We start from the raw sequence: 23,683 nt of genomic DNA, 5'->3' as shown, positions 1-23,683 counted from the left end.
TGGTTAATGGTTATCTTATTGTTTAATTTGTATTCCCCTCATTATTACTAAGGTTGATTATCTTTCCATATACTGATTTGTCATGTGAGCTTCCTGTAAACTGCACATTCATAAAATTTGCCAAATTTTTCTTGTTCCATGTGTCTTTAATTATTCGGATATGTTCATTATCTATTCTGAATGTCAATCCCTTGTTTATTATATATTTTCCAAATTTTTCTCCTGTTCTATCTAATTTTGAAGTTTTTACAGGATTTTTTTGTCATTCAGAAGTTTGTTTATTGATTTGGCATTTTTGCTGTTATTCGTTTCATCAAATTTTTCTGTGATGGGCTTTTGCTTTTTGTATCTTAAGAAGGCTTTCTGTATGAGTCAGGGCAGGCTAAATGCTACGACAAACATTCCCCAAATCCTGGTGCTTTAACAAAGTACAGTTTTATTTTTTGCCATATGTCAGCCCAGTGTGGGTAGCATGGAGAGCTCTCTCTCCCATTCTCTCTCTCTCTGTCTCTCTCTCTCTCTCTCTCTCACACACACACACACACACACACACACACACACACACACATTTTCCATCCTCTATCATTGGTCTCTGTCTGACCCTTTCCACACTACTTTAATCAAGTACTTTATGTTTGACATGTGGTGGAACACACTTCTGCATCCACTTTGAACTTTATCAAAAGCGCTTTGGAATTTCTTGCTTCTTTATTCTTCTAAGTTTTAGAAACTGTCAAATTCTATAACAATTCTGTTGTGATGGCATTGAATTTATTGTAAGAATTAGAATCTTAAAAATATAGTCTTCCCATCCATTTATTTTTCTTTCTCTCCTTCAATAAAGATTGTTTTCTGTCCAAAAAAAGTTTTTCTCATGTTTGTTGTGTGATCCCTAGTTAATCATAGAAATTTTAATGAAATGGATCTTTTTTGTTTTTTATAAAAATGATTAATTGGCTAATGTTAGTATGTAAAAAAGGTATTGGTTTTTGTGTGTTGGTCTTGTTCCAGCCATTTAAAATGTTCTCGCTTGTTCTAAGACTTGGTCATGGGCTTGTTCTGAACTTTGATGGCATTACTTCTAAAGTTTGCATTATTAGGTAGGATAATTGTTATAAGTTTGGAATAGCCTTTAATAAGTAAAGGAAGCTTTCTTCTATTCCTGGTTTGTTTTGAGTTAGTATAATGAAGGATGTGAGCTTTTCGACATCTTTTGAGATGACCATATGGTTTTTCTTCTGGAAAGTGTTAATATAGCATATTAGCATTAAACTTGTGTTTGGCTGTTAGTAACAGAGAGATGAAATAATAGGGGATTTAGTAAGAGGGTAATTTGCTTCTCTTTCATGAGTCTGGGGTGAGCATTTCAGGGATGGCAACTCCACAAATCCCCAGGACTGCCTTCCTGCCAACTGAATCTCCCTGTACCCTTGCTCCAATATCAAAGACCCTCGATGGGGCTGAGACTCCAGGGCCCTTCTTTGTCTTTTTATTTCTTTTTCCACAGTTGGATTCAGTTGCTAATCTTTTAAGGTTTTCATCTATGTTTATAAATGACATTGGCCTGTGACTTTCTCTTTTCTGTTGCTTCTTTTCTAATTCTGACATCTGAATCATTTCCTCTTCATGTAGCAACTAGGAATAAGTTCCGCTATAAATCACCAAGTATTTGACCTCTTTGGCTTGAACAAATAGGTATTCATATGAGAAGAATGATGGGAAGTCCAGAGGGGTGAGGTCTAGGGCCTGGGCAAATGTTCAGTGATACCATCAGGGATGGACTTGTAACTCCACCAACCTTGCACGTTGGGTCTTGTCCTCTGACTTTCTACAATACCTCATAGACCCAAGACGGCGGGTATTCTTGGAGATGGTATTTCCTTGCTTAAGGCAGAAAGGAGGAGGAAAGGCAAGTGGGAAAGGACTATCAGTTAAGCCTGACCCCTTCTATCAGGGAAGCAAAAGCTTTCTGATAAACTCAACCTGGTTGACTCCTGTCTCCATCACATAGACCAGAATCATTCAGTGTGGCTGCATCCAGATTGGTGGATCCCAGGTCAAGGGGGAGAGATTACCAGCAACTGGCTTTGACCCATTTTGATTCATCCCCTGGTACTAGGAATGTTGTCGGTCTCCAAAACTCAAGGGTTCTCCACTGCGACCTGATAAACCAAGACTTTACCAGCAGTAGGCTGGTACAGTAGGCTGGTAAAGTCTACTAAGAAAATGAATGAGTACCTTTCCATTTCTCTCTACACTCTTGATCCATTTTTCACTCTGTTACCAAACTTTTTTGTCTTTGTTTTCCTAGCACAGCACCTATCCATTCTCTACTCAGAAACTCCCAGCAGTTTCCCACTGGCCTCAGGTTAGAGTCCAGATACTCACCCTGACAGCCAGTGGGTCTGACCCTGACCTTTACATGCAGTCACCATGCCCACAGCTCTCCTGCTCGTGGTATTCCTGGATCTGGGGACATACAAGTGTGTTTTTGCCTCTTGGCCTGTGCTCATGGTGTTCACCAAGCTTGGAATGTTGTCTTTTCAGCCTTTCTAAATCCTCCTCAAAAACTCATCTTACATTTGGCCTTTTTCATTCTGCCAGGCAGAAGGAATTGCCCCCTTTCTAGTATCCTAATGATTTTGCTTATAAATCATATTATAGTATTTATACCAGTCTGAGTTGAATTATGGTTATTTTCATGTCTACCCATCAGAATGGAGTAGGAACTTGGATTTAATGTTTTTATTTTGTTTGTTCACTCAGCAGATTTATTTAACATCTGATATATTCCAGCTTATGGTGATGTTAATGCAAAATATAGAAACCCTGCCCTCCAGGACAACGCTCAGAGAGAGAAGGAGGCAAGTAGGTCAGCAGTGGCAGCCCAGGACCTATACACCTGCTTGAAGTGTTCCTCTCCTGTCATGAGGCCATGGAAGGAGCCTGACCCTTTAGGCTTTTTTTTAGACTCTTAACGCGATAGCAAGTACATCTTTTCCCAGAAGATCTGAATAAAATGATTGAAATCAATAGTAGAAGTATAAACCTGCTTAGTGAGTTGTTTGGATCTTTTTAAACCCTTGTTGATGCCACGTTAGTCTGGTTCAGACATAGATTTTATGCCGGTGTAACAGCTAGATTTGTGAGGCTGGAGAATAAAAGCATAAATCCTTCAAAGCGAGGGAGTCTTGCAAGCATTCCAGTGCTGGAGGCTTGAATTGTGCAGGGAAACTCTGCTGGAGATTTGCAAGGATGCAGTTATGCTCTGACATCCAAGTACCCTTGGAAGGTGATCATTCCTAGGCGTGGGCACATTCCACAGTTGCAGGGATGTCGCTGTCCTCTACAGGTCAGAATAAGTACCACCATGTCTCATGGTCTTAAAAATGTACTTCCATGTTCAAGTATTATCTTCAAAATGAGTGATTATTATTTCTTGTGGATTCTCTAAGAATTGTCTTGTCTTTAATTTGAGTTCAAGGTGGGAAGCAGCATGGAAAAAGCAGTCTGTAACTCTCTGGGGATCTTGAGCCTTGAGTGTGATGACAGCTGTACATCTGTTCTCATGTTAAGAACTGTTGAAGAATTAGAGATTTCACTTATTAACATGTCATTTCCATGCACACAATAGAAAACCTCAGTAGATCCTACACTCAGTACTATTACCAAAAATATAAATTTTAGGAGAGACTTTTTTCCATCTTTCCCTCCTGGGATAAAAATCATTAAAAGGTGTGATTGAGTGTCTGCTGAGGAAATGTTTTACTTCTGATCATACATCGATGCACATATTGTGTTTCAAAGGCACCATACGTTTGGACATGAGAACATTTGAAGACCCCATACCATTATAAAGGGTTGGTGAATGGTGACCTTAGGTCTAAGTGGGTCTTTGTGGGAATCATTACTCTGCTACTGGGCTCTCTGATCTTCAGTAAAATGGAACAGAGCCACCTGCTTTGCGGAGTTGTTGTCTGAATGAGAGTTAACCCACTCATAAAGCCCTTAGTATACTCAACATCATCCTGGGCCCTTGGCAAATCATAGTTATTTTCCTCATTTAGCTATAGAGAGGATTTGTACCCATGGGAAGAATGTTTTTCATTGTCCAACTCCTTTCAAATAAATTTGGAAACCAAGATGAAATGGAATAAATCTGTAGGAAAGTACAGTCTAACACAACTGAATCCTATAGAAATAGAAAGTCTAAACAGAGTAATTTCCATAGGAAAAAAAATAGAGGAGGTTGTAAAGGGTTCCCTCCAAAAGAAGCATCAGTAACAGATTGATTCACAGGGAATATCTACCAAACATTCAAATATTAGGTGACTCCAATGATACTTAGGTTATTGCAAGAGAATTGAGAAGGAAGATAAACTTCTGATTTTGCTCTGTGTGTAGGATGTTGACTGTGAAACTTGACAAAGATTGCACATAAAAATAGAAACCATGTATCAAGCTAATGCATTAATATCAACATAGGAATTTTAAATAAAAACTAGCAAACTAAAGAAAAAAGCACACAAGAAAAGAAATACCAATGAATGATTAAAGGAGATTTAGTCCAGAAGTATGAGTAAGGTTTACTATTAGAAGTTTATTAATAGATCTGAAGAAAAATGTCATGTGAAAGTCAACATCCATCCATGATAAAACTATTCAGTAAGGTATATGGGTACTTTCTAAACATATGTACACATGTGTGTATAGCCCAAAAGCCAGCAGCCAGCATCTTACTCAGTGTGGCAATACCACTAAAGTTAGGAGCAAAACAAAGATGTGCATTACCTCTGTGAATAGTTAATATTATATTGAATTAGTCAATTTCATCAGGTAAGAGAAAACAGAGGCTTAAGAACTGGAAATTCAGAGTAACACAATCTCTATTTGCATATGATGTGATTGTATATCTAGCAAACCAAAAATAAGTGAAAAAAAAAGACCCTATGGATAAATTTCTACAAACATTAATTAAGAATTTAGTAAAAGAGCAGGATATAAATTTAACAGCCAGAAGTCAATAGCTTTGTTTATAAATATGATAACCAGTTAACACACATATGGGAGAAAAGATACCTTTTATGGATACCTAGGCATAAATATAACAGGAAAATAGAGAAATAGACCCAATTGCATATGCAAACCTACCATATAGAAATGAAGGCATCTGAAATCAGAGGGCCTTCCCCACTGATGGTTTTTTTTCCTAAGTGGTATTAGAATAGCTGGATAGACAGGGAAAGTGATAAAATTGGATCCATTCCTCACTTGATGCACCAAGATCAAGTCCAACTGCATCAGCGCTTTCAATATAAAAAAATAAAACCCTTCAGTTAGTAGAAGGAAACATGAGTGAATTCCTCTATAATTTGGTAATGGGAATTTTTTTTTCAGATTAAGAGTCAGAATCCAGAAGCATTAAAGGAAAAAATAGAAAACTATATATAAACTAGTTTTTTTTTTCTTTTTAACCTTTTACTAGAATACTGTTTGAATGACTTCTAATGTATTATGATATAAAACTCTCTTAGGCACTTTTGTTTGATAGTCATTTGGCCAAAATCTGCTAGTTCAGATACAATTTCAATCTAGATGTCATTTTAGATTATATTTTACCCTAAGATTATGAGTTACTTCGTCAAATACACATTATGTGATAAAGCAAATATAGCAAAATGTTAATTATAGCTAGTGGGTATAATTCTTTCAGTTCTTTGTATGTTTGAAATTTTTCATAATAAAATATTGGGGGGGAATAGTCAACCATAATCCACTGACTGCAAAATATTCATTTGTCCTATTTTTCTGTTGATTTCCTAAAGAACCCTATTTTCTAAGGAAGAAAAAGGAGTGCTATTTATGACTTTCGATATTACAAAATAAATGTGTTCTACCTCTTGACCTAGAAATTTACTTTAAGCTTATAGTGACACTATATATAAACTAGTTTTAACAGACAAATTTTAGAACAGTTTTAAGTACACAGCAAAGTTGAGCAGAAAGTGTGGACAGTTCCCATATAACTCCTGTCCCCACACACGGAGCCTCCACCGCTGTCAGCATCACACACCAAAGTGATACGTGTGTTACAATCAATGAACTTACACTGGTACATCCTCATCAACCAGGGTTCATAATGTACATCAGGGTTCACTCTTGGTGTTGTGCATTTGTTGGTTCGGAACCTTGGGAGTTCTCAGGGAGAAATCCAGGACTGGCCCATGTTCTCATATTTAATGAAACTAACTTACCCAAGGAAAGAAGCAAACAAATGAATGTGTGGAGTGCTTTCTAGGAAGTTGGATGGTTCTTTACTCTATTTAGTTATATAAACCTTATCATTTAAGGAGCTTATCATTTAAACTTGACATCAACTTGCTGATTTAATAAGGAACAAAAGCCTAATGCATAATAAAAAGTGAGGATAGTGCATTTTTTGCATTATTTCCATTTTAGCAACATTTCCCAAAGTGTGGAATAGCCCAGCCTGTGGATGAGCCTGGCCCCCAGCCTCCACATGTGACGTGCACAGTCCTCTGTGTGTGTATGTGTGTGTGTGTGTATGTGTGTGTGCGCAAGAGAGATCTGCATGTTAAGAGGGTGTCTCCGTGGCAATAGCTTTTGTCCTATCTAGTTGGGGTCCCTGTGTAGCGTGACAGAGTTTACACTGTCACAGGGGTTAGGGCAGCACTGCTGGGACCGAGCACGACTGTGGCTGGTTGGTCAGGAGTCAGGCAGGATGCTGAGGGGAGCCTCACAAGAGACATCCTCGATGTGACAGACAGTCCAGAGCACCTGTGAGTGTGCAGGACACCCTCCCAGGACTGTGGCCTCAGGGAATCAGGGGCCCGGGAGGGAGGGAGGGAGGGAGCCAGGGGTTGTGACAGGCTAGGCCAGGCTACAGTTGCCCAGACAGAAGGGCATGGGAAGGACCTCTGTGCTCTGGGCTCCCAGGTGACCCTCGCAGGGCTCCCAGCAGAAGAGCGGCCACCCCAGTCTCACTGCCTGTTGAGGGGAAGGTAAAAGGCTGAGGACAGCTCTTGTCCCAAGAGGAAGACCAGGGCACATCCCCTCAGCACCGCCCAGCTCTCCCTTCTCAAACCTCCATCACCTCACATGCAGAGAGAAATCATGCAAATACCTTCTCAATAGATAACCAACAAGGACCTACTGTGTAGCACAGGGAACTATACTCAGTATCTTATAATAACCTATAAGGGAAAAGAATCTGAAAAAGAATATATATATGTATATATTTATATATATGTAAAGCTGAATCACTTTGCTCTACACCTGAAACTAACACAATGTTGTAAATCAACTATACTTCAATTTAAAAAAATAAATAAAATCATATACTAAAATGTATAACATATATTTTGAAAGAGCATGTAAATTATTTTTTAAAATACCTACTCAAGGATAAAGAGCGTGTCCCCAAGAATGTTTTTAGGAAAATGCCTAGCCAGGGGCCTGGTCCTCAGGACGTGGTTAGTGGCTCTTCTGATTCTCAGAGAGTTGCCCCCATACAGGTGGTTTGTGACCAGAGCCAAGGGTACAGCCCCCTTATAGGCACATAGGTGGCCCTCGGGAAGGGAGCTGGCAGCTGGCGGCCCCCCACCATGGCCTCAAGGGAACAATGCTGTGTTCACTGTACCTGCTGCATAAGCCACAGAGACACCCCCGCCCATGTGGAGTCGTCCTCACAGGGCAGCTGGGTGCAGGAGAAAGGCAAGTTCATGGCTATGTAGAAATGGAGGGAGGGACTCTCGGTTTCATTTTTTATCAATTTTCACATAACAACCAGAAACTTCTGCTCTTCTCTCTTATTTGAGACATTCAAACCACAGGATGTTACAACAGAAGGGGTCCTTAGCTCACTTAGCCAAAGCGCTGTATTTTGCAGGGAAGGGGATGGAGGCTCCAGGATGAGCTTGGATGGTGGGTGCAGAAGCATCTCCCCTGACCCCCCTGCCTGGGCTCTCCACAGCGTCCCACTGTGCATTTCCAGGCCTCCGCATCCATCTGCCCTGGACTCAGGGACTGGGGCACAGCCAGGAAGGAGGGTGCCTGTCATCCTGCCTGTGTCTGAACAGTGATACTTGGAAAGGTAGGGGCCCAACATGCCTCTGGTGCTCTTGGGAACAGGCACCTGCCTGTCTGCATCCATGCCTACACGTAATCAATTAGCAAACTTGCTGGTATTTCCAGCGGGACTGGGCGAGAGCAGTGAGAACACATGCATCCCCTCCATCATCCAGGCTAGCTCTTCAGCGCTTCCAGAGGCAGCAGTTCTGTTCCTCCGTGGAGACCTGGGCAGGAGAGTGTTGTCCTTATCATCACCGGTTGGATAATAGCTCACTTTTACTGAGCATGTGCTGTGGGCCGGTGTGTTTCATGCACTAACTCCTTCAAACTTTAGATCGGCTAAGAGGTACTATTATGATTTTAATCCACCAATGAGTAAACTTAAACACCACACAGGCAGTGGTGGTGGAGCCACTTTGGCACTGAGAGACTGATTCCAGGGCCAAGCGCCATCCCCAGACTGCACTGTCTCTCCTAAGGCAAAACCACAGCGGGAACAGCTTGACACACCCCTGTCCCCAGGGCAGGAGGCAAGACCCTCAGAGAAGTTCTGTCCAAGGGCCAAGATACAGAGCTGGGATATGGCCACCCTGGCCCTCACAGGGCTAGAACGGGCAAGGGGTGCCTTGGCCATGCAAAGCAGGTCGAGGGGCCCAGCAGTGCTCTCTGGAGGGCTGGCATGGGGCAGCGGGGGCGAGGACGGCCAAGGTGGCCGGTAGCCCATGTCCCCACTGGCCTGGCTCCTCCTGTGTCATCACAGTGCATGAATGTGTGGCCTCAGTGGCATTAGGTTTAAGAAATAAGTCTTCAAGGAGACGTGCACATTAGCCTCTTGTGTGCAAATGTTTGTACTTGAATGTGGCGAAAAGGTCATTTGAAGCCCACCCTTTAATTTCTGTCTGTGCGGAGGACAAGGCACAGAGGAGGAGGTGTGGGCATGAATCTGCATTGTAGCGTTGGTGAAAGCCGGTCTTGGTCCCAGGGTGGTGACCTGGTGTAAGTGTAGAAATGATTTAAGTTGAGTTATGCGCAACAGGCAAAAGTTGGAAACAACCAAGGGTCCAGCTACAGATGAATGGCTAAACGAGGTGTGATCCATCCATAGGGTGGATTATGATTCAGCCTTGTTGTGGCCTGCATGCTGTGACCTCCCAAAATTCATATGTTGAAGCCCTAACCCCCAATGTGATGGTATTAGGAGGTGGGGTCTGCGGGAGGTGATTGGGTTTAGGTGAAGTCATGAGGATGGAGCCCCCATGATGCAGTTAGTGCCCTTTTGAGAAGACACCAGAGCGCTTGCTCACTCTGCCACGTGAGGACCCAGGGAGGAGGTGGCATCTACAAGCCAGGATGTGGGCTCCCACCAGACACCGGAGCTGCTGGCACCTTGATCTCAGACTTGCCAGCCTCCAGAACTGTGAGAAATCAATGTCTCTTGTTTGAGCCATCCAGTCTGTGGCATTTGGGGACAGCATCCTGAACTAAGATGAACCTTAAAAAGGAAAGAAATCCCAACACCTGCTACAACACAGATGCACCTTGAAGACACCATGCCAAGCAAAATAAACCAGTCACCCAAGGACAGATATTATGTGATCCACTGATAGGAGGCTCCTGAAGCCGTCAAATTCAGAAACAGAAAGTAGAGTGATGGTTTCCAGGGGCTGGGGGAGGGGGGAAATGGGAGTTATTGTTTAATGCAGACAGAGTTTCTGTTGGGGAAGATGAGAAAGTTCTGAAGATGATGGTGGTGACGATGATGCACAATAATGCAGAATGTACCTAATACCACTGAACTGCACACTTAAAATGGTTAAAATGGTCAATTTCATGCGTATGTGTTACAACAATAAAAACATTCAAGATTCAATGTATTGATGGGGTGCTTACTATTAAGGTTAAAAACAGCTCTATAATGGGAAAGGGATCCTCACTGAAATATAAGTACTTGCTACAAGGAAGAAATTTGAGACACCACCCCCCTTGCAGAAGCCCCCAGACATGGGAGGTGATGGCCGCCCAGTAAGCAGGTGCCTGTAGGGCCCAGGAAGGCAGCGGGCTTGATGCAGGCAGTCAGCCGAGCCCCAGGTGCACCTCCTGTGACACGAAGCAAAGCCTCAGCCTCTGGCTGACTGTCAGGAGAGTAACATGCTCTTATCTTCTGCTTTGCCCCCAGGTGGCAGTGACCAAAGAAGAGGCTCTCCTGGCCGAGGCCCCAGTACATGGAGAGAAGGAAGACAGCAATCTTCTAATTGGAACCATATACATTAGGTCAAAGCATTTTCTTATTTTCGATCCACACCAACTCAAAAATCACACCCCAATCAGAGCCACGTGCAAGCTGGTGTAGTAACAGTGAATGTCTCTGAGGTCACAGGCCCCACTGTCTCGTTCCTCCATCCTGGCACCTTCGATGAGCTTATTTCTCCAACTCTTACAAATGCTCAGGTGGGCTCAGAGAAGTTACACAGCATGTCACAGCTCATCACAGGGGCAGAGCTGGGGCTGAGATTAGGCCAGGGCTCTGAAGCAGCAGCAGTCGGCACAGACCTAACCTTCTGAGCAGAACCCATCCAAGTACTTATCTTGAAAAAGGAATGGGACACGCATCAATAGCATGGAATTTAAACTCACCCCACGACATGTAAAGTTAATTACATGCTCATTAGGATAACATTTTCCATCATCTTTACTCAGCAAACTTTCTGTGAAGGTCCAAATAGTAAATACGTTTAGTTTTTCTATTTTAATTTGATCTGTTTATTTTATTTATTTATTTATGGCCACACTGCATGGCATGCTGGATCTTAGTTTCCCGACCAAGGATCAAACCCATGCCCTCTACAGTGGAAGCGCAGATTGTTAACCACTGGACCTCCAGGGAAGTCCAGTATGTTTGGTTTTGTGGGCCTTATGGTCTCTGTTTTAATTGCTCGACTCAGCCACATGCACAAGTGACCACAGACAGTACGATGAGTGGGCGTGGCTGGTTCCAATACAACTTTATTCACAAAGTCAAGTGGTGGACCATAATTTGCCAACCCCTTACTGATGGAGACAGAGGGTGCATTTGTGCTTTATCAGGCATGACCGTGTTACCACTGGTGGCCCTGGTTCACTGGTGGGAGTCACCCTCACATGCTGTGTGCTGGTTGTTTTTCCCCAGCAACCGGCTGGCACAGTTGGCCTGTGGTCAAGCTGCAGGGCGCTGTTTTATCCCCCTAACTGGGATTATTCTGCCTAGGAAATCTGAGAGCTTTATGAATTTTGTTGGATTGTTGTTGTGAGTATGACAACTCCCGGAAAGTTGGCGAATGGTTTATCCTCTTCAGCAAGTGTAGTATTTCTGTCGACTCTGGATTGACATGGAGTCTTTCCTGAGAACCAAGTGAGGGGGTGGGCTGAGGTGGGCACAGGGATGGGTCATTGTTAAAGGCGTAGGTGGGATATAGTGGCAACACAATTACATTTGTGGAAGTGTTACATGTCTGCATAACTTGGAAGAGGACTAGAAATCTAGAGACTCCAAATGAATCTTAAGATCAGGTGTTTAATTTTTCTAGACCAACGTAGTCTATCTTCTTTTCAATCAGTAGTCACTGAAATTGACAGAACGCAAAGTAGGAAGCACTGAGCTGGGAATGCCCCCTCTCACCTGTGGCAGCTACAAAGGGATGGCATTTGAGTCTGACTTTTATTATTTACTGTCGCACATCAGGCAATCAGGCAGTATCCCACATTGGCTCAAATATATGGCACAGCAAGCAGAACTGGTGTCTTCTCTCCATCATGTTTGCCTCTCTGTTCTCTCCTGCAGATGGATGGTTTCTAGCCTGCTTCCAAACCCCACCTCGGCTGAGTGTTGGGCGGCCCTTCTACACGATCCTATGACTCTTGATATGGACGCAGTCCTGTCAGACTTTGTTCGGTCCACGGGGGCAGAACCTGGTCTGGCCAGAGACCTGCTGGAAGGTAGGCCTCCTCCAGCCCACCCCCCAACCCAGTGACAAAAGATAAGAAGGTTTCTCCTACCTGACAAGGGTGGTACTTGGAAGGTGTGGATGATGAAATTACTTTTGTTATTCTTGTCTTTCTTTAGGGAATGGAATAGATCACCCAACTCTCTACAGTAAAAGAGCAGAAGGCATTAGCTAAGCTTTGCTTTGCATTGAAGCTTACACATACTGAGTCAAAATCTACCAATACCTATTTTTTAAAGAAAATATATTTAGTAAAGCAGAAATTAGAGAACAATAAAACACTTTTATGGGAGACCTTAGCTTCTTATCTTTGTCTTAGCTGAGACAAAAATATTTTAGGCCAAAGGTTTTGGTGAAAAAACACCTAATAGCCAATAAAATAGTTGAAAATAATTCACAAGCAAGAAGCAAATTCATCCTCAAGCTTTTAGAGTAGATATCATTCACTACATGAAAAATGTGCATAGTCCATATTTAGAATGTTTTGAGATAGTTATTCAGCTATAATCATAATGAAATAAAAAGTAATGTTTAGTTTCAGTCTCTAAAATGGATTTACTTCGTGTATTTTTGAAATTTCTTTTTTTGTGGTGGGGTGAAGGGAAGAAGTGGGAAGAACCAATTACAACTTCTTAGGAGAGTCCTGTGTGTGAAAGGGGAAAATTTTTAAACAGTTGCTCTTTGCTTTATATGTATAAATTCCTACTTATGAAATTAGCAAATACTTGGTCAAGTAGTGTTAAGTCACAATGATTCCTTCATTCACTTAGGGAAAAACATGAATTACTGTAGATTTGTATGACTGGAGGTAACTATTCAATCCTATTGAAAATTAGCCGCTTATTGGGGGATTCTGATAAAATGGGAGTAGTTTTTAAATTTCCCTGAACCTCCCAGAATTTCAAACAAACTCGGGGTTTAGAATAAAATATGCTTAGAAAATATTTGTGATATATGTGAATCAAAGTGCTGTTCTAATGTCTCCCTGATAGCTTTCACTGCTTTTCTTAATTTCAGTGAGCAGTCATATGGAGAAGTAGGTTTACAGTGAGATTGGCAACAAGGGCTGGGGTCAAGTCCAGACTCAACATTTACTGGCTACAAGATGTAGGGCAAATTATTTCATTCCCCTTAGGCCTCAGTTTTTTTTCTATACAATGAGCCTAACCCACTTTCCAGGGTGATCGTAAGCATTAGGAGTTGTGATGTAAATGCTCAGGTGGAGTGACCAGCGTGTAGAGATGCTCAGACAGTAGCAGAAGATCTTGTCTGTGGTTGCCCTCTTTGCAACTAGTACTGACCTTGCTGCTGATATCTGGTTAGGCTTCAATTGGAAGCAAGAGTTGTCAACTCTTTTCTTTTTTCTTTAATTTTATTTTTTAAGGGAAAATACAGGAAAATGACTTTTTGTGTACAGTTCTAAGAATTTGAACATGTATATCGATTTGTGTTATTATGACCACTCTCAGAACACAGAACGGTCGCATCACCCCCAAGTACCCCTCCTGCTCTCTTTAACGCTGTGCCTTCCCCAGCCGTGGGCACTGGCAACCCCTCCTCTGTTTTTTATCACTTTGGTTTTGTCTCTTTCGAGAACTTTATATACATGCAGTCACGCAGAACCTAATCTTTTTAAACAGGCTTCCTTTCACTCAGCATAATTATTTTGAGATTCATTTGAGCTGTTGTGCGTATCCATAGTTTGTTCCTTTGTTCTGCTGAGTGGTACCCATTGTAGAGAATGGACCGCGGACTGTTTAGCCATTCACCTGTAGGGGGCATTCAGTTGTTTCCAGTTTTTACAGTTAGACTAGAACTGCGATACACTTGAGAACAGGGCTTTTGTGAACACAGTTTTAATTTTTCTAGGGTAAACACAGGGGAGGGATTGCTGGTTCACATGGTAAGTATTCGTTTAACTTTAAAAGAAATTGCCAAACTGTTTTCCAGAGTGCAATACCATTTTGCATTTCCACCAGAAACATGTGAGAGTGCCAGCTGCTCCACATCCTCACCAGCTCTTGGCTTTTTAAAAAAAAATTTAGCCATTGTAGTAGGTTTAGAATGGTATTTCCTCATCATTTTAGTTATCATTTCCCTAGTGACTAATGATGCTGAATTTTTTTCATGTTATAATTTTTCATCTGTGTATTTTCCCTGGCAAAATATCTGTTCAAGCCTTTTTCCTATTTCTCAGCAAAATTAGGTTGCTATTTTTTTATATAGTTGAGTTTTGAGGGTTCATTATATATTCTGCGTATAAATCCTTTGTCAGATACGTGATTTGCAAATATTTTCTCCCTGTCTGTGCTTGACTTTTCACTCTCTTTGCAATGCCCTTGACAGAGCAGAAGTTTTTAATTTTGATGAAGTCCAATTTATCTTTTTTTTTTCTTTTATGGATCATGCTTTGGATGACATGTCTAAGAACCTTTGCATAACCAGGTCATGAAGATTTTCTCCTGTGTGAACTCTTAAAAGTTTTATACTTTTATGTTTTCATTTAGATCTCTGACTCATCTTGAGTTGATTTTTGTGTAACATGTGAGATTTAGGGTAAGGTTCATTTTTGTGCATATAGATGACCAGTTGTTCAAACCATTTTTTGAAAAGCTTATCCTTCGTCCTTTGAATTGCCTTTGCACATTTGTCACAAACCAACTGAGAGTATTTGTAGGAAACTATTTATTGACGCTGGTTCAGTTCCACTCATCAATATGTCCATTCCTTTGCCAATACTACACCGTCTTGATTACCATAGCTTTGTAGTGAGTCTTAAAATCAGCATGATTCTTCCAATTTTATTCTTCTTTTTCAAAAGTGTTTCAAGTATCCTATTTTTTTGCCTCTCCATATAAACTTGAAGATTGGGTTACCTCTATCTATAAAGTTTCCTGCTGGAATTTTTATTGGAATTATGTTAAATTTATAAATCAATGCTAACTATGTTATGTCTTCCAACCCATGAAGTCAGTGTAGCTATATTTTCCATTTATTTAGGCCTTATTTGAGTGATTTCATGAACATTTTGTAGTTTTTAGCATATCAGATCCTGTACATATTTTGTAAGATATATATCTAGGGAGGAATTGAACTTCTGTAGATGGTATTTCTTTTAAGTTCGGTTTCTAGTTGTTCATTGCTCATTTATAATCAACATGCAATTGATTTTTCCATGTTGTCCTCATATCCTGCAATCTTACTAAACTCAATTATTTGTTCAAGAGTGTGTATCTGTGTGTGTACTCCTTGAAATTTTCTATGTAAACAATTATGTTGTTTCCTTTCCAATGTATGCCTTTTATTTATTTTTCTTACCTTACTCTTATTCTTCACTTATTCCTGTTTTTTGCACTGGCTAAGACTTCCAGTAAAAGGTTGAATAAGAGTGGTGAAAGGGAACATCCTTGCCTTGTTCTTGATCTTAGAGGGAAAGCTTTCTGTCTTTCAGCTTTATATAGAATGGGTTTTTGTTGATGTTCTTTGTCAGGTGAAGGAAATACCTTTCTGTTCCTAGTTTGCTGAAAGTTTTATCATGAACAGTTGTTAAGTTTTTTCCAAATGCATCTTCTACATCAGCTGATATGATTGAGTTGTTTCTATTCTTTAAACTGCTAATATAATGTATTGCATTGATTACCTTCTAATAGTAAACCAGCCTTTCAGCCATTATTTCTTTAAAGATTTTTTCTGCTGCACATTTTTCTCCTCTCTTAATGGGACTTGGATGATATAAAGGTTAGACCTTTTGTTATTGTCTTACAGATCCCTACAATTCTACTCAATTTGTTTTCCAATCATTTCTCTGTCAATTTTTCAGATTGGATAACTTCTGTTGATCTCCTTATAAAATTACTGAATCCCCTGTCATCTCCATTCTGTTACTGAGCCCATCCAATGACTTTTTATTTTAGTTGTTGAATTTTTTCATTTCTCACATTTCCACTTGATTCTTCTTTATATCTTCTGTTTCTTTGCTGAGACTTTCTGTATTTTTCAAGAGTGTTTGCTCTCTCTTACTGGTTAGAAGATATAATAACTGCTTTAAAGTCTTGGTCAGATAATTTCAATATCTATGGCATCCCAGCATTGCTATTGAGATTTCCCTGGGTTTTTTGGTATAGTGAGTAAATTTCTATTGTATCCTAGATATTTTGAATATTATGTTTTGAGACTTTCGTTGTTTTTTAAATCTTATGGCAGATATTGTTATTTTTGTTTTAGGAAGTAATTAACCCAGTAGGGTTCAGACCACAAGTCCTCATTTCCCCAAGACTTCTGTGGATCGTGGTTTCGACTTCAAGTCTTTGAGAAGTGCTGTTGGATCTGTCTGGTGTATGTACCACCTACTGGCCAGTCTGGGACCTAGGCAAGTCGTCTGTCCCATATTTTACTGCTCCAAGTCTCTGGAGTCTAGTTAGGGTCAGATCCATACATGTGCAGTTCAGGGGTAAGCCCAAGAGTTCATAAACAACTTTAAGGGGTTGCTTTCCCAAGCTCCTGCCTTACCATAATTGCCTCGATAGTTCTGCGTCCCTGGGACTCTGCTCTCCAGCCCTTCAGCCAGCACCCTGAGGCTGTGTTTGCCCCGCACTCCTGCACACTTGATTTGACTGCACCCATCTCAGAGCTGAGCAGAGGCCAGAGAGAGAGCAACAGCAGTGGGGCTCACCACACCCGCTGGGATCCACAGCTCCTCTGATTAGAGAGGAAGGTTCTCTGCCTTCCTGTTCTGATTTCCTGCCATCTCCCATTGCTGCCACAGGATTGCTTGAGGTCTGGGGCACAAGAGAACTGAGGAAAAAAATTTAAGAAAAAAAAAGATAAATAAGGGGCTTCTACACTCTCTCTGAACATTTTAGATCCCCCTCCTGCTTCTTGAGCCAGAAGAGAGAGGTCTCCTCTTGGAACCAATGCCCACTTCTGAGTTCTGGGCTGCACTGAGTTCACATCAGAGAGACTGGAAATAAAAAGTGATAAACTCACCACCAGTTCTGTGGTCTTCTTCCTCAGTCTGCCTGCTCTCATTACTTCTCTGAATAATGAAGTAATAGGTGAAGTAATAATGAAGTAATAGGAGCAGGTGAATAGCTGCTTTCAGTAGGAGAGACGCAGTGGGGTGTCCTTCCTTCATATACCCTGGAACCTGTCTTGTTTTTACAAGTGGGAAGGCCATGGTTACCTACGTATGGTGGGTTCTTTAAATTGTCAAAGTTATTTGGGTCAAGATTTTTCTAAAAGTCAGTGTTTCAAAGAACAAACTATTTTCATTGTGAGGTCTCAGATCTTTCTAAGGGTAAAAAAATTTCAGTGATGGCAGAAGCTGGGTGAAAGGTACATGGACCCTCTCTGTAGTGTTTTTTAAACTATTTGTGTGTTTTTATGGAAGCAACATAAATGTCCATCGACAGATGAACAGATAAAGAAGACGTGGTATATATATATACACAATAGAATACTACTCAATTTTTCATATAAAAAAGAATGAAATAATGCCATTTGCAGCAACATGGATGGACCTAGAGATTATCATACTGAGTGAAGTAAGCCAGACAGAGAAAGACAAATATCATATGATATCACTTACATGTGGAATCTTAAAAAATGATACAGATGAACTTATTTACAAAACAGAAAAAGACCTGCAGACATGGAAAACAAACTTACAGTTACCAAAGGGGAAAGGTGGGAGGGGATAAATTAGGAGTTTGGGATTAACAGATACACACTACTATACATAAAACAGATAACCAACAAGGACCTACTGTATAGTACAGGGAACTATACTCAACATTTTGTAATAACCTATAAGGGAAAAGAGTCTGAAAAAATGTATATATACCTACACATATATGTGTGTGTGTATGTATAACTGAATCACTTTGCTATACATCTGAAACTAACACAACATTGTAAATCAACTATACTTCAATTTCTAAAAAGAGTAAAGTAAAAAAAATTGTGTGTTTTTAATTAATTTATTTTTTTAAATAAAAAGTTAAAAACACACAGTGATGGGAATCACAGTACAGCAGAGGAGGGCCAATGAGAAGAAAGAGTAGCAGAGGCTGATAGAAATCTGGCAAAAAAGGCAGGATAGGGACAACGGGATAAGCAGAGACAAAGGCAGAGGAAGTGAACAACAATCAGCCTCTGGGTGGAAGGGTGTGTCCTTACCTGGCCGCGGGCTTCCCTTTGCCAGTTGGTCAAGTGGTCCTTCTGAAACAAAGGTCAGGTTGGGTGACTTTGTTTCCCAGATTCCTCTGATATCCCCGCTACCTGCAGAATAAACTCCTTCACAAGCCACTCAAGTCCCTTCAGCATCCAGCTCTGCTCCATCCCTTCTACCTCATCTCCCACTGCATCCCTTCACCATCCTTCTCCCCAGACACACCATCCACCTCTGTGCTTGTGTTTAAGCTCATGTCTAGTGCTGCCCACTCCCCCACACACACACTCTGTCTCACTCTTTATTCTGCTCCTCTTCCAAGTTAGACCACAAGCTCCATGACAGCAGGGACCATTCCAGGTTTTGCCCACTTTGTCCCCCCACCATTGGCACATGCTAGCCCCTCAGTAGTGTGATCTGGCTGCTGGGAACCAGGAACAAGCAACCAGATGGGAATCCTCATGTGCATGGAGACAAACAATAAACAACATAAATGAGTTAGATGGTATTTTAGTGGTTAATGCCATGGAGAAACCCGTATAAGGGGAGCAGGTATTGGGTGTGGGTATGGGTGCAATTTTAAGTTAGGGTTGTCAGAGAGGGCCTCACTAAAACAAATGGAATCTGAACAAAGATTTGAGGTATGAGAGAGTGGCTACCCGGGAAAGCAGTTTCTAGGAAGAGTTGGAATGAGTTGGTCATTCCTTGCCCTTCCTCAGAACTTTGTAGACTTCTATTACAACAGATATTTGGTTGTGTCTTATTTGATAATTGATCACATACTTTTTTTCCTCATTAAATTAGAAGTTCTTTGGAAAATAATCTGAAACAGAAAAAATACATATATACATATATATGTGTGTATGTATGTATAACTGAATCACTTTGCTATACATTTGAAATTAACACAACATTGTAAATTAACTATACTTCAGTTTTTAAAAAAAGATAATAATGGAACCAATCTAAAGGGAGTTTTCCTGATTAAATTAAAGGGATATATAAAATATAAAGAAAAAGAAGTTCTTAAAAACAAGGGCAGTAACATTGATGACAGTAGTTAGCATTTATGGGGCATTGTTCTATATCAGACACTAGGCTCTTTAAATGTGATGCCTCATTTAATCCATGCAACACATTAACAAAGTCTTAGCTTTCCCATTGTATAGGCAAGAAAACCGAGGCCAAGAAAATTCCTTGAAGTTACACAGTCAGGACATAGAACCACACGTGAATCCACTTGTGACACTAAATACCAGGTTTTTCTCTGCAAAACCGGATCACCTACCATTGATTCCTGTACCCACTGTGTCCTTGTAGAGTATAGCAGCATTTCGTATGCTATGTCCATTCGGAAGAATTTTAATGAATCACTGGAGGAATGTTTGAGTAACCCATTTTATGATGTGACTAATTAACTTTTCAAATAAAATACCACTTCAAGAGACCACAAAGACTATTCAAAAACTAGAATTAATAGCTAACATTCATGTGCCAGGTGCTGTCTGGCCACTTGACATATATTAAAAGTTGGTTAAAAAGACTTTCGAGTGGGAGGCCAAACACATGAGTTCTTAAAGTGTCAGTTCCCTACTTAAAGAGAAAGCAACTCTCACACTTTTACAATAACTGTGAATTTCAGGCCTTGAAGCTTTATCAAGATATTATTTCCATGCCTCATTTATGTTGCTATCCATGGGGGCAAAATATCCTTGAGCAAAGAAGCCAGGTTGCATTTAGAAAAAACATTAACTGGAAATTAACATCTCATATGTCCCTAGTCTAATTTTTCAGAATCTTTGTGGAATTTTCAAAATTAAGGACAATGGTGACAAGTGAGTTAAATTGTATTCTCAAAAATATATATGCATGTAGGGAAGCTGTCCACGTATTTTAAAATGCATGTATGTTTACCAGTTGAGTTAGTGATTTGATAACCAAAGTTTCTAAAGTTGTTTATGAGGAAATATACCCTTTTCCAATACTGGGTTCCTTGGGTTTGAAGTATATTTAGTTTGGAAATTTGCAAATGGTGGTCCAGCTCGTATGGAGAGGCAACTCCCAATCACCTGCCAGTCATATTGACAGGTAATTCCATTAACCTTTACGTTTGGCCTTTGAAAATATTCCTATGATACAGGGACAGCAGCTGCTGGCTTGGATAAATGCAGTAATGCTCCAAAGCATACATCCAAGAAATGGGGGAGAGATGGAGGCAACTCAGAGGACTATGTGTTTAGCAGAAGTCTCTCCTTAGCCTGACAGCTGGTCATCCACCCACAGCAAACCCACAAGGCTGCCATGGAGCATTTCACAGGTGGGAGGAGCCCAAAGGCCCTCTGCCTGGAGCCTGGCCAGTCGCCGTGGCTGACCCAGGTTGCTTTGGCTCCAGGAGCCACACTAACTTATTAAACACCCAGGAAACCAAAGTGGGCTCCAGAATGGTCACACTTTTAATTACAGTGAGAAATAAAAGTTTCCCAAGGCCAGACTCACCACATGTATTTACCCAGAGCATCCTTTCTCTGCAGTCAAGCTAGATCTGAAACCCAGTCTTGAACACACGTCACCTGATTTACCAGGAGAATTCACTGCTCTAACTTTTTTCAAATTTGCATGATTAGAGGGCTGCCGTGAGCAAGTCCCACGTCCCTGAGTGGGAAGAAAAAAGCAGCCTGGTGACTGTGAATCCTGAGTGGGAATTAGAGAAGGTCTGATGGCCTCTGGCCAGATCCAGGATTACTTTTGAATCTAGAAATGATTACTGAAATGAAACCACAGGTTCCTCCCCCTACTGTCCTGTCCCCAGTGGGGGCAGCTCTGCCGTTAGATTAGTCATATTTGAAATACCAAAAAAAAAAAAAGTCCTCTCCAGGATCCAATTTCCAAGACACCTCCTCTGGCATGGTCCCATTCAGGAGGAAACATTTTCTCCTTAGACGGGTGAGTGTATTTAAATACCTGTGAAAACAAACTGAGACCATTAGGACTATGTGTGGTAGTTCTGTTCTGGCACGCTCATCAATTAAGGAGATCCCTTGTTTCCTTTCCCTTAGGGAAGATTGTAACCCCAGGTACCATCACTGGCTGCTTGAAATTAAATGCTTCCTCTCTGGAAAGCCAACCACATCCATTGCAGTCTTTCTGGAGGATGTCTCCACCTGAGCTACCCACCTTTTTGTGTTCTTCTACCTTGCTCCCCTGATAGGCATGTTCCTCCAGGGCTCCTAGCCCCGTGTACTCAGTAATGCAGACTAAATGGAATTTCATTGAAGAGGCATCCCCAGCAGCTTGTGGGTGGACTTCTTAATGGAGTATGTGATGCAGTTAGTAGGATCTGTGCCCCTTTAACCCCCTCCAAGTGTCCTCACTGCCACTCTCCCAGCCTCTTCCTGCCCCCTAGTCAAGCAGCTCAGTGCTCAATACCTGATGATATTAAAGAATTATTGTCAGTTTTAGGTGTAATATTGTTACTGAGGTTATGCTAAGAAATATACACACACTGAAATATTGATGGATGAAATGATATCACTCTGAGATTTGGGAGGTGGGGGAATGGGTGAGATTAGAAATGAAACAAGATTAGCCATGAGCTGGTTATTTATTAAAACTGGGTGATGGATGCACATGGGTTCATAATAATCTTCTGTATATTTCTGGATGCTTATACAACTTTCCATAACAATAGTTTAAAAACAGCATCAGGAACTTTTGCTTCCAGCCAAGATGGAGCATTAGGAAATGGGTTTACCCTCATGCTTGAGAAAAGAGATGAGAGCAGTGTGTAAGAAACAAGCCACAGAACTTTAGACAGTGAAGGACAGTGATCCCTGAAAGATGGGTAACATACAAGGATAGTCCTGTGGTTGCCGAGCTCATGGCCTTGAGAGTGTTTCCAGGATGTGGTGTGGAGAGAAGAATCCGAGATGGAGCCCAGCAGACTGCCTGTCATGAGGAGTCAGAGCTGAGAGTCAGGGAGTGAAGGAGATCAGAGCACAGAGAGGAGAGAGATGCACAGGGAGAACGCCAGCGATGTACCAAGGGTTTGCCTCTGCTACTTGGCATGTGTGTAAGGAAGTTATGTGCAGTTGGGGAAAGAACCAACTAAGATTAGAGGGAACAGTGCCCACCAGCAACACAGAGCTAAGTACAGTGTTTGTGCCCACCCATCAAATAGGAAAAGCACCGAGTGTGATTTCTAGAAGGGTGTTGCCTCAGATGTCAAATAATTAACCCTGGAATAAAAACTGCCCTGGTCACACCTAACAAACCATAGAAGCAAGACCCGAAAGGATTAAATTGTTTCCAAGAAATGTAACTACATTCCGGAACACAGCTGAGTAATAGTTATTGGAATATAAACTCGTCTAGCACCAAACAATATAAAATTCACATTGTCTGTCATCCAATCAAAAGTTAGCAGGAATACAAAGATGTGGGAAAGTATGACCCATAATGAGGAGAAATTATTCAATCAAAACCAACCTAGAACTGACATAGATGGTAGTATTATCAGACAAGGACATTAAGAGTTATTAAAAATTGTAAAAACAGCAGAGTTGAATAAATTGTATTCTGTATGTTCAAAAATTTAAGTAAAGATGTAGAAGATATTTTTAAAGACCCACATCAAACTTCCAGATATGAAAACTACATGAGTTTAAAAATTAACTCAATGGGATTAAGAACAGATTGAATATTACAGAAAAACAAAGATTAATAAACATAGAGGCATAACAATAGAAACTATCCAAAATGAGACAGAGAAAATAAAATTAAAGAAATTTAAAACATGTCAGTGAGTTGTGGAAGAAGTGCAGTCAACCTAAAATATGTGTAATTGAAATTCCTGAAGAGGGGTGTGAGGAACAGAAAAAAATAACTGAAGAAATGAGCAGTACGTAGGGGAAATTTCTATCACTAATCTTGTTAGAAAAAAAGAAAGGCCTCAAATCAATGACCTCAGTTTCCACCTTAAAAACTAGAAAAAGAAGAGTAAATTAAACCCAAAGTAAGCAGAAGCAATAAAACAATAAATATCAGAATAGAAGTAATGAAACAGAACAGAGAAAAATAATAGCTCAATGAACTCAAGAGTAAATTCATTGAGATCAATAAAACTGATAAACCTCTAGCCAGATAATCAGGGAAAAAGAAGATAAATTAACAATATAAAGAATGAGAAATTACCTTAGTACAGATTGTATAGACACTAAAAGTATTATAAGGGAATATTATGGACAAGTTTATATTAATAATTACAACAACTTAGGTGAAATTTACAAATTGCTTGAAAGGTGCAAACTACCAAAGCCGATGCAAGAAAAAGTAAATAACCTGGATATCTCTCTATCTCTTAAAGTGATTTAAGTTGGAGTTAAAAGCCTTCACTCAAAGAAAACTGCAGGCACAGACACTTCACTGGTAAATTCTACCACACATA

At 40.7% G+C, this 23,683-nt stretch overlaps 1 protein-coding gene across 1 annotated transcript in view; it reads left to right on the top strand.

Annotated features, from left to right (window-relative positions):
- The window catches only part of OTUD7A (OTU deubiquitinase 7A), a gene marked incomplete at its 3' end in the record, with an annotated part of 187,371 nt that overhangs the window by 7,486 nt on the left and 156,202 nt on the right, over positions 1-23,683 (top strand). The window contains exons 2-3 of the mRNA XM_082617045.1: positions 10,268-10,362; positions 11,909-12,063. Coding sequence (XP_082473171.1) covers positions 11,913-12,063 — 151 coding nt within the window. The 5' untranslated portion in view covers positions 10,268-10,362; positions 11,909-11,912. The remainder of the gene's footprint in view (positions 1-10,267; positions 10,363-11,908; positions 12,064-23,683) is intronic.

This window comes from Mesoplodon mirus (assembly GCF_964341445.2).
Source record: "Mesoplodon mirus genome assembly, chromosome: 4".
NCBI classification, from domain to species: Eukaryota; Metazoa; Chordata; class Mammalia; order Artiodactyla; family Ziphiidae; genus Mesoplodon; species Mesoplodon mirus.
This window is presented reverse-complemented; position numbering and strand designations above follow the sequence as displayed.